At 36.4% G+C, this 12346-nt stretch overlaps 1 protein-coding gene across 1 annotated transcript in view; it reads right to left on the bottom strand.

Annotated features, from left to right (window-relative positions):
• Nucleotides 1–12346, bottom strand: part of GPR158 (G protein-coupled receptor 158) — a 432984-nt gene that overhangs the window by 214935 nt on the left and 205703 nt on the right. The window contains 1 exon segment of the mRNA XM_026478920.4: nt 5894–6038. Within this exon segment, the coding sequence (XP_026334705.3) occupies nt 5894–6038 (145 nt within the window).

Here is a 12346-nt window from a genome sequence, read left to right as displayed (position 1 = left end):
TAAAATGAACTTGTGGGACTTCATCAAGATAAAAATCTTCTGCACAGCCAACGAAACAGTCAAAAAAACTAAGAGGTAGCCCATGGAATGGGAGAATATATTTGCAAATGATGCTACAGATAAAAGACTGGTATCCGGGGCGCCTGGGTGGCACAGTGGTTAAGCGTCTGCCTTCAGCTCAGGGCATGATCCCAGCATTATGGGATCGAGTCCCATATCAGGCTCCTCTGCTATGAGCCTGCTTCTTCCTCTCCCACTCTCCCTGCTTGTGTGCTTGTGTTCCCTCTCTCGCTGGCTGTCTCTATCTCTGTCGAATAAATAAATAAAATCTCTAAAAAAAAAAAAAAAAAAAGACTGCTATCCAAGATCTACAAAGAACTTCTTGAACTCAATACGTGAGAAACAAATAAAGAAATCACAAAATGGGCAGAAGATATGAACAGACACTTTTCCAATGAGGACATACAAATGGCTAACAGACACATGAAAAAATGTTCAAAATCATTAGCCATCAGGGAAATTCAAATCAAAACCACACTAAGATACCACCTTACGCCAGTTAGAATGGCAAAAATTGACAAGGCAGGAAACAGCAATTGCTGGAGAGGATGTGGAGAAAGGGGATCCCTCCTACATTGTTGGTGGGAATGCAAGTTAGTACAGCCACTCTGGAACACAGTGTGGAGGTCCCTTAAAAAGTTAAAAATTGAGCTACCCTATAACCCAGCCATTGCACTACCGGGTATTTACCCCAAAGATACAGACGTAGTGAAGAGAAGGGCCATATGCACCCCAATGTTCATAGCAGCATTGTCCACAATAGCTAAATCATGGAAGGAACCGAGATGCCCTTCAACAGATGACTGGATTAAGAAGTTGTGGTCCATATATACAATGGAATATTACTCAGCTATCAGAAAGAACGAGTTCTCAACATTTGCTGCAACATGGACGGCACTGGAGGAGATAATGCTAAGTGAAATAAGTCAAGCAGAGAAAGACAATTATCATATGATTTCTTTCATGTATGGAACATAAGAACTAGGAAGATCGGTAGGGGAAGAAAGGGATAAAGAAAGGGGGGTTAATCAGAAGGGGGAATGAAGCATGAGAGACTATGGACTCTGAGAAACAAACTGAGGGCTTCAGAAGGGAGGGGAGTGGGGGAATGGGATAGACTGGTGATGGGTAGTAAGGAGGGCACGTATTGCATGGTGCACTGGGTGTTATACGCAACTAATGAATCATCGAACTTTACATCAGAAACCAGGGATGTACTGTATGGTGACTAACATAATATAATAAAAAAACATTAAAATAAAAAAAAATAGAGGAAAAGAAAAGAAATTCAGGTCCGGTAGAAATTTAACAACTAGGGAAGTCCAACATGGTATGGAGTATATCCCAACAGTTGGAAAGAACATAGTCAAAGCTTAACAGATTAAATGCCATAGTCGAGAGTCCAAGAACGTGGACAGCACTGGGAACCCTTCCATCGGCAACTTACCCCATCATCCAGACACATCGAGTGACTGGACTCCATTCACTATGAGCATGAATAGTGAATGAAGGAAATGAAGGAAGACATAAAAACTGAAGACTTGGCAAATGAATGAGGCAAAAACAAAAGCACAACTAGATGGATAATTGTGTTACTACAACTGCAATAAAACTGATCAGGACTAACTGTAATACAGCAAAAGTGACTCCGACCACAAAACTGAAGTCAGGCCAAAAGCAAAAGTGATAATGCTGATAATGAGACTGTGATGTTCAAGCCCTCTTAATTTGTTCTAAATTTGGGGTTGGTGTTAGAGACTGTTACAGCACCTAGTCTGCAGAAAGCCAAGTATCTCCAGCTCGCCAGCCATGAAAAAGGGCAGATATAAACTTATTCCAGAAAGGTTAGCCTTGCTTAACAGTTTGCTTAGAGCTCAGCATCCCTATACTGTACCTGCTTTCAAAGAGCTTCTTGTTCTTTTTTCCCAAGATAGTATCTTTTTTAAATCCCTGCACTTTTGTCTTCCCCCCAACCCCATCATTAACACCAGAGTTGCCAAAACAGGGACAGTTTTGGTCCCTGTTTGGGTCATCTGTAATTAGGTTTTTTTGGAAAGGTGCATGAGCTGAAGTCAATCCAAAAGACAAGAGAAGTAAGATTGAAAGGCTGGGAATAGCTCTACAGAAAAGAGAAAAGATGTTTCACTGAAGGCCAAATTCATATTAAGATAGATGGATTTGAGAGAGATGAGCATGTCATAAGCTGCTTTTTCATCAACCTGGAAGTGAACAGCCTGGATTTGAAGAGACAGTTATGCATCAGTACTCGGTTATTCTGAAATCCTGCTACCATCCAGATGTCAGATCCTATTAGTTCACATATGACCACCAATTTCAAGAGAGAGGCCAGGAACACAGTCTCTGGGCTGCAGCACAATTTTTAATCATTTCATTTAAACATATCCTTGTTGGTCTTTACAAGCCCTTTGTTTACTGTGGGTCTTATTCTGATAAAGATTTTAAATCACTTCATAGTTTAACAGGATTTTTAAGTCACATTTACATTTTCTCTAAGACGTCAGCACTATATCTCAGCTCTGCTCTCCAAATACAATAACATGACAATAACAGATGTGGGGATTTCAGATCGTTTTAGATGTACAACTGTAAAGTAAGTGAATTTAATCTTTGAGATATGTTCTTCTCGGTTTTCTGTATCCTATTCTCCTGATCAGGCAACTAATTTCCTCCTGTTGCTCCTAGCTTCCAAGTATTCTTCCTACCGCCCGTCTCAGTGCAACACTGGTAGTTATACCCCTGTTGTCCCATCCATGTCGAATTCATTCTCCAAAAGTTCTAGTTTTTAAAAATTGGTTATTGTAATATGATAAAATGTGAGCCAAAGTGCTAATGACCAATGATGTTTAAGGATTATCTCTTTACATACATCACTGATGTTTGCTTAGCACTTAACTACACCTACAAACACTTATTATATGCCATGTACTGTGCTTGCAGGTTCACATATGTTATCTCATTTTGGGGGTCTTCAATGCTTTCTTTACCCTTGGTTCTAGTGCTACACACAGTCATTCCTTAAGTCATGGGTAGCTCCTTAAGAACATAAGAAAACAACTGTCAGTACAAACTGCCTCGATACTATGATTAAAAGACTGACTATATTAAAACGCAGAGATAAGTAGTATGTGTTTTAATAATAACCAGGAATACAAAAAATGTTTGGATAATCCTTAGTAGATGACCCTGGTAAGTTATAACTTGCATTCTTGGTCAGATCGCAGTATTCTTTCTTTAGGACAAGGACTGAATAATAATGGATTTTCCTGCAACCTGACAAGGCCATCAAGAAAGACAGTTTTGGTCAAAGCGCACTTTACCGACTTCAAATTATAACATGTAGCTAGCTTTCTGCTCTGTCATTGAGGAAGGTCAGGTCTGGTTACGTGTGTGCTAAGGTCAAAGTTGCATCACAGCTAATGTCTAAATATAGATCATCTTTTAAAAACCATGGCCTCTTTTCCACGGCTGCAGTGTGTACAACAAGGAGTTAGATTTACGCAGAGGAGCTGCCTTTTCTTAGAGAAAGTAGGTCCAGTGAAAAACATTGGCTTTTAAAATAAGGAAGAAAGTAGGAGTGTGCAAATTAAATAAAGATAAGTTGTTAAAGGTTAACTAGTTTCTTCTGGTGGTGTTATAAGCAAATGGCATAGTCATTCTCTGGTTCTAAAATATTTAGATGTTTTATTTCAGTCACATAGTGGGAGCTGAGAACAAATGTGGGTAAACCAGATACAAAATACCTTCACAGAACATAAGCTAAAACCTATCCCCTTAATTCTTCAGTGTTGAATCATCTGTTATGTCTGGACCGTAAACACGAAGAATGCCAAAGTAGCTCTGGTATTGCCATGGTTTGGTACGCACAGATACAAGGAAAAGCGTATCTACCCTGAAAATACATTATCAGCACTGCTATTGCATTAGTTTTCTATTACTACATAACAAATTACTGGAAATTTGGGGGCTTAAAATACCTATTCATTATTTCCCAGTTTTTGGTGATCCAACGTGTGGGCACAGTAAACTGGGGTCTCTGCTCAGGGTCTCACTAGACTGAAATCAAGGTTTTGGCCTGGCTGTATTCTCATCTGGAGCTGAGGATCCTCTTCCGTGTGTATTCAGGGTTTGAGAAAAATTTAGTTGCTTGAGGTTGTAGAACTGAGGTCCGTGTTTTCCTGGTTGCTGCCCATGAGATTTGCTCTCAGCTCTCAGAGGTCGCACTCAGGTTTTAGCCGTGTAGCCCTCACAACAAGGTAGTTTATTTATGCACGGCCAGCACTAGACCCTCTCTTCAGTCGGCAATGCTGGGAGGGAATCTTATTTAATGCAATGTAATCACATAGGTGACTATACGATCACCTTTGCTGTATAATAAAGCCTAAGCAGGGAGTGACTACCTCACTGTATTCACAGATCCCACTCACACTTAAGAGAAGGTATTGGACAGGGCCTGTGGGAACAGAAGCTTGGAGGCCATCTTAGAATTATACCTGTAACCTGTAATCAGAACAAGGGCTGAATTCTGAATTATATGGCAGAAGAGAGAGCAAAATGTTACTCATCTCCAGAGCCTATATGTTAAATGTAAACAGATTCAATACCAAGAATAATGTTTTCCAGGAGAAAACAAAACAAAACAAAAATCTAGAAATGTCTACCAAAATTCCCAGAGGAAGAAACTCAGGTCTCAATCTCAATGTACCCTCTGAACTATGCCTAGTAGAAATGTAAATTCCTATACAGACCAATAATAAGGCTTGCAAAGATTTGTGAATGGCTATCTAAAAGATTCCTGTACCTCAGTTTCAGTAACCCCAAACTCTAACTTCCTATGAAACCACCCCTTTTACCACTACACTCCTTCTTTATATCCAATAGCTGGCTACAAGCCAGTGTGGTAACATTGCATTCTCTAAAGTAAAAAATCAATATTCAAATTGAAACACTGATACTTTCTGAAGTAGGAATTAAATAGCAGATGACCAAGTTTTTATTCTGGAGTATACACACTATATAATCACCTCCCCTGGAATGTAAGTGGACCTGCAAATACGATGAGATAGTCTCTCCTTTGATTAAGTTACATTATCTGGCAAAACGATGGGACATTCACTCTCATGATTATTTCATGTTATATATGATTCAGTCTGAGCAGAGTGAGGAAATTGTTTTGCTAGCCTTAAAGAGGGTAAGCTGCAATGTTGTAAGAGGGTCACATGGACAGGCCTTAAAGAACTCCTGGGAGCTGAGAGCAAACCCAGGCTGACTAACATCTAGTGAAAAAAAATGGGGGCCTGCAAGATAGGACCTGAATGAGCTTGGAAGAAGACCCTGGGCCTCGGATCAGACTGCATCCCAGATGACACCTTACTTTTAGCCTGGTGAGACAGGGGACCAAGCTAACCTCTGACTGGAAAGGTAACCAATGAAAACTGTGTGATAATAAATTTGTGTTCTTTAAACTGTTAACTTTGTGGTAGTTCTTTATGCAGTATAGAAAACTAATACATAAACAAATTAATAAAGTAAACAAACTAGCAAAATTAGGTTTAGGAACTTTCTGTAGCAACAGTTCTCAATAACTGAATCCCAACTGATCTTACCACATAGCTAACATTATTTTCAGGAAATGTATTGAAAACTAAAACATACTTAAAATAAACACATTATTTTGCAGTACTCCAGGGCACAATAGATGACAAGCCAAAGCAAAAACTCCTTAAGGATGAAAGAATGTCAAACCAGCGGGGACTGAACCAAATAACTCCAACAAGGTTAAAAGAAAGTCTGAATAATTAATAATGGTGTATATTATGTGTACTCATCTATATGCAGAGAAGCAAAGGGCACTTACTCTGAAAGTTGTTCACTGAGAAGTCTTGAGGATGATAGAATCCTGCTTTGCAAATGCACTGATAGGCTCCAAGCACGAATCCTAGGCCTTTAATTGGCATACACTATGAAAAAGAAAAGACAGCAGTAGAGTTGATCACAGTTTATTTCACAGTATAAAGACCCATAGATATCCATCACTGCAAACGGTAACAGAACTATCACATTTTCCAGAATGAAGTATCTCTTCTTTTGAGCTCTTATTTTAGATTTGTTTGGCAACAGACATTTTTTTAGACACTGCAAACTGAGTTTCCTTTCTAAATACATGCCATTAGGGCTGTAGGCACCACACAACTTTAACTCATTCAGTTGCCATAGGGAGTAAATCTCTAGGCATGGCTTTTGCGTTTGATCCCTCAAATATCATCTTATTGCTTTAAGAGGTATTTCCAAGACTTACAGGAATACCTGAAGAAGGATTCCATGCAAAATATTTCTATAACAGCAAAGGGAGGTAGATAGGTAGGTAGGTAGATGGACAGAATTCGGGATGTGAAAATTGCTTCTGTGAAGTACATATTCACCAAATTTTCATCCTTGGAATAAAATAACACAAATTGGTGAAATAACAAAACACACAAACTTTAAAGTGCAAATTTGGAAGAGAAAAATAAAGATAAAATAATGATCCCAAGGGCTCTTTACCTAAAATCTGTTTCATAGGTAAGTGTTCTACATGCACATAAATCTAAAAAAAAAAAAAATGATCAGCTTTCTAAATATGTCACATCAAAAGATATAATAGACATCTCCCAAAAGCTTAGTCTTGGCTTCTTTCAAATATATCACTTAAATCTCATAAAATTTGGCTTAACATACTTCACTTCTGCTACATTTAAATTACATAAGCACAGAATAACTTCTATTAAAACACAAACAGTACATCAATAAAACAGGAGTGTCTTAAGAATACAGTCAACACTGAAATTTCATTTCTGCTATCTCTCTACCAAGATGCCAATCCTTTGACTATAATAACTCAAATAATTTAAGTAATAATTCCACAACCTAAGATTAATGATTGGTATCAAGATCAATATTACATACTATGCAAACTCCAAGAAATAGAAAGGTATTTACTTATAAGGTACCAAGAGCTAATACATGCTCTAAATTCATACAGATACAACAAAAAAATGTTTATCAAAGAGCTTTCTAAAAGACTTCCTTGAATATTTTATTTCATTAATTCTACTCCCACCCCCAGCCTTTTTTGTTTTAACCCACAACACAATTTATATCTAATTATACCTTGCAATTGAAAACACAGTTCCTGACCCAGAGCAATATACAAGAAGAGATAAGTACCGATCAATTCAACTGAGTTGGCAAGTATTTATGAAATAACTGCTGTGGGCTTAGAAAATTCCTATAGAACCTAACTGAAATAACACATATTATTTATAAAAACCCAGTTATACAATAGGTCAGATGATATTTCTGAACTGTATAAATTAAAAACAACTGTAACACTTACTTTGCAGAAGCACTAGTATTATGAATAGAGCATATTATTTGTGGTCAGTCAGAAAATAAGGATTTGAATTATGACTTTATCACTAACTAGCTATGTGAACTTGAACTTGGGATGTTCTCTTAACTTCTCTGAGCCTTAGTTTTTTAATTTGTAAGAACAATCATTCAGTCAAATTCATGTACAGTTTTGAAGAAGGCAGAAACATCAAGATGTCCTAATAGGTTAAATATGGGGTATAAGAGGAAGAGAAGTATAAAGGGTGACTTTATTCTGGTTTTTTGGCTTGAGAAACCTTAAGACTGGAGATGCCATCGTTGACCCAGGAAAGGCCTCTGGTGGAGAAGTTTTAGAAGAAAGAGCAGAAGTTCAGTTTTGTAAATGTTAAAAGTGAAGTGCCTATTTGAAATTTAACTGTGGTATCAAATAGGCAGGCTGATAAAATAGTAGGGAGTTCAGGAGAGATGTCTGTGCTGTATAATTTAGGACTGATTTGCACAAAGATGATAGGTAAAGCCATGAAATCAGATAAGACTAGATCACTAAGGGAGTGTCTAATCTTACTTCTGTAAAGGACAGAAGTCCAAAGTGGTGAGACTCAAGACACTCTAGAACTAAAAGGCTAGGCAGAAAGGAAGAAACAAAGGACACTTAGAGAGTAATTCAGGGTAGTATCATTATTTCATTAACTAGATTGGGATACTATGGACATAACATGTGAAATTTCTTGTGAGTTACATTTAGTAAACATTCATACAGCATAGATTTACCCAGGTAAACTAAGTCTTAGATATTAAGAATACAATAGTATATTCTAAATATTCTGCCTCACTGGAATTTGGAAGTTAATGCTATTCCTTGAAACAGCATTAAATTCCCTGATAATATGACAGTACTGCAACAGTAATTCAGTTGAAATTTTTAAATGTTGAAGGCAGATCTGAAAGTTTACTGGAATAAGAAAATCTCTTTACAAGCTAACTCTAAACTTGAAATAAAAATGAAGGTTAAAAAAAACAAAACCTAGTTGATCAGATAAATATGACCAAATATAAATTCCCTTTGAGCATAAAAAGAAAAAGCTTCCCAATTTTACTATGGAAAACTCAGAAATATGAATTCTTAGCTACTTCAAATTCTTTTGTTTTATTCTTAAATTAACTTATATTTTCAAAGAAAACAAAAAAAATTCAGTCAGTTAACATCAATGAAAGGATATCATCCTGCTGTACTTCAAAACTGTGGGACCTGCGTGGAACTCCATGTGCTACTGCTTATATACGTTTGCCTTAGTATAAAAGTGATCATGGCTTATTTTTCTATTAATGATTATAAATTTGCAATCAACTTGCCATGCTTTCTTGTTCTATCGGCCATCACCATTCTGTAGCTACTCTAACTGTGCCACGTCCCAACCGAACTTACACATTTTCAAGATTAGGCAACTAGTTTAGTATTCAAACTAGTTCTTATTTTAAGACTTATAGTACCCCTGTGAATGAAGTAGCTACTCACAAGACTGGACGCCCTCTTTGATGAACCTACAATGTCCTACTTACTAAGCCATCAGCAGAGATATACTAAGGATAGTCTTAACAACCTACAGTCAAAGTCATGTTCCTGGGAGTAATCCAGATCCAAAGAAAGAGATGGAAGGAGATGGTGGTCAAGAGTTTAGAGAAAACCAGATTCCTAGAAATACATAGCATTATCAAGTCTGAGTCATGAAGAAATAAAAATTCTGGACAGATTTATAACTAGTAAGGAGATTGAATCAAAAACCTCCTAATGGAGAAAAAAGCCCAGGACCAGAAAGCCTCAGTGGACAATTCTACCAAACAGTCAAAGAAAAATTAACACCAAAATTCTCCTCAAACTCTTCTAAAAGAGTGAAATGAAAATACTTCCTAATTCATTTTGTGAAGCCAGCATTACCCTGATAGCAAACTCAGACAAAGGTACTATAGGAAAAGGAAACTACGGACCAATATTCCTGATTAATATTGACGTGAAAATCTTTAACAAAATAATTGCAAACCAAATTCAGCACATAGAAAGGACTACACACCATAACCAAGTGGGACTTACTCCTGGAACACAACAATGATTCAATGTACAAGTCATTCACCATAATACATCATTCTGACAAAATGAAGGACAAAAACTACATGACTATTTGAAGTAATTTAGAAAAAACATTTGAAAAAATTCAACATCTTTTCATGATAAAAACACGCAACAAACTAGGAATGGAAGGAAATTATCTCAACATAATAAAGGCCACATATGAAAAGCCTATAGCTAACATTATGCCCAAGGGTGAAATGCTGAAAGATTTTCCTAAAAGATCAGAAACAAGGCAAGGCCACTGTCACTTCCATTCAGCATTACTGGAAGTCCTAGGCAGAGTAATTGGGAAAGAAATAAAAGGCATTCAAAAAAGAAAGTAAGAAGTACAATTATCTGTTTGCAGAAGACATAATGTTACATGTAGAAAACCCTAAAGATTTTGCAAAAAAAAAAAAAAGAAAAAAGAAAAAAAACCTATTAGAATTAATAACCATATTAAGCTAAGTTCTAGGATATAAAATCAACATACATAAATTGATGAGTTTCTATACACAAACAATCACAATCCAGAAAAGACATCTAAAAAACAATCCCACTTATAATAGCTTCAAAAAGAATAAAATACTTAGGAATAAACTTAACCAAACTGAAAACTACAAAACATTGCCGAAAAAATTAAAGATACAACCACATGAACTGACAGTCATGTTCATGGACTGGAAGACTTAACACTGCCAGGATTCCCATGCTACCCGATGCGATCTCTATTAACATCCCAAAGGCGTTTTTTGCAGAAACAGAAAAACCATCCTAAAAATCATATGCAATCTCTAGAACTCCAAATAGTCAAAGCAATCTTGAAAACGAAGAACAAATATGGAGGTCTCACACTTTCTAATTTTGAAAATATTTACAAAGCTACAGTAATCAAAACTGTGTGGTACTGGCATGATGGCACAGAATAGAGGGCCCAGATATAAACCCTCATATATAATGATCAAATGACGTATGCAAGGATGCCAGTACTATGCGATGGGGGAAAAAAGGGCAATCTCTTCAACAAATATGGTGCTGGGAAAACTGAATATCCATATGCAAAAGAATTAAGTTGAGCCCTTACCTTATAACATACACAAGAATTAATTCAAAATGGATTAAAGACATAAATGGAGGGCCTAAAACCATAAAACTTCAGAAGGAAACGGGAAAAACCTTCATGACTTTGGATTTGGGAATGATTTCTTGAATATAGCAACAAAAGCAAAAAATAGGCAAATGGGACTACATCAAATTTAAAAACATCTGTGCATTCAAAGGAAACAATCAACAGTGTGAAGACCAACCTACAGAATGAGAGAAAAGATTTGTAAACAACATATCTGATTGGGGGTTAATATCCAGAATATATAAAAACTACAATTCAACAACAACAACAACGACAACAACAACAAATCACCTGATTTAAAAATAGGCAAAAGATTTGAATAGACATTTGTCCAAAGAAGATATACAAATGGCCAAGACACATATGAAAAGATGCTTGACATCACTAATCATTAGAGAAATGCAAATCAAAACTACAATGAGGTATTAGCCTATATTCATTAGGATGGGCACTATCAATAAAACAAAATACAAATATTGGCAAGGATGTGGAGAAATTAGAATCTTTATGCACTGTTGGTGGGAATATAAAATAGTGCAGCCACTATGGAAACAATATGGAGGTTTCTCAAAAAATTAAGAAAGAACTGCCATATAATCCAGGAGTCCCACCTGTAGGTATATATCCACAATAACTGAAAGCAGGTCTTGAAGAGATATTTGATACCCAGTTCACTGCAGCATTATTCACAATAGCCAAGAGGTAGAAGCAACTCAAATGTCCATCAATGGATAAAAAAAATGTGCTATGTACATACAGTGGAATTACCATTCAGTATTTAAAAAGAAGGAAATCCTGTCACGTGCTAAAACATGAATGGACCTTGAGAACATTATGCCAAGTAAAACAAGCCAGTCACAAAAAGACAAATACCATATAATGCCACTTGTATGTGGATCTAAAGTAATTAAAGTCATAGAAAAAGAAAGTAGAATGATGGCTGCCAGAGACTGAGGAAAGGGGAAATGAGGACTTGTTCAGTGGGCATATAGCATTTCCCTTTTGCAAGATGAAAGAGTTCTAGATCAATTACATGACAATATATATATATAGCTAACCTACTGAACTGTACACTTAAAAAATGGTTAAGATGGTAAATTTCATGTTACGTGCTTTTTACCACAATCAAAAATTTTTAAAAAAGAATTTAGAGCAAAATGGTCTTTCTTCCTCAACAATGTGTATGTAGACTTTACAGACAGTCCTGCAACACATAACTGGCAAGTCATATCATTCATCTCAACTCCTGGAGAACATAATTGCAAAACAAAACCTGGCCAGCTTGACAGTCACGAAGATTTTGTTTGAAGGTACTACTGAGCAATCCAATGGCTAAAAAAAGACTAAACTTAGGTATGTTTGGCATTTAATGGAAAGAATGCTTGTGCCTAAGGATCACATTTACATATAATTCTGAAGAAAAACTAATTTGGATCTGAAGGAGGAGGCAAAAATAAAATGTAATACAATAAAATTGACAGAATTCAAAATCCTCTAGAAATGGGTCTTTAAATACTTTTTTTTAAACTTTGTTTTGGAATCTTCCTAAAATGCAAAACACTTTCTGGCTTCTCCAAACTGAACACCACGAACAGAATTTAACATTTTCTTACTGAGTCAGAATCGTTACTTTGAACACTAGGTATGAAACGATGCTGAAA

The sequence above is a fragment of the Ursus arctos genome, unplaced genomic scaffold, assembly GCF_023065955.2.
Source record: "Ursus arctos isolate Adak ecotype North America unplaced genomic scaffold, UrsArc2.0 scaffold_30, whole genome shotgun sequence".
Lineage (NCBI taxonomy): Eukaryota > Metazoa > Chordata > Mammalia > Carnivora > Ursidae > Ursus > Ursus arctos.
Note: the sequence above shows the minus strand (reverse complement) of the source record. Positions and strands in the feature narration are given on the sequence as shown.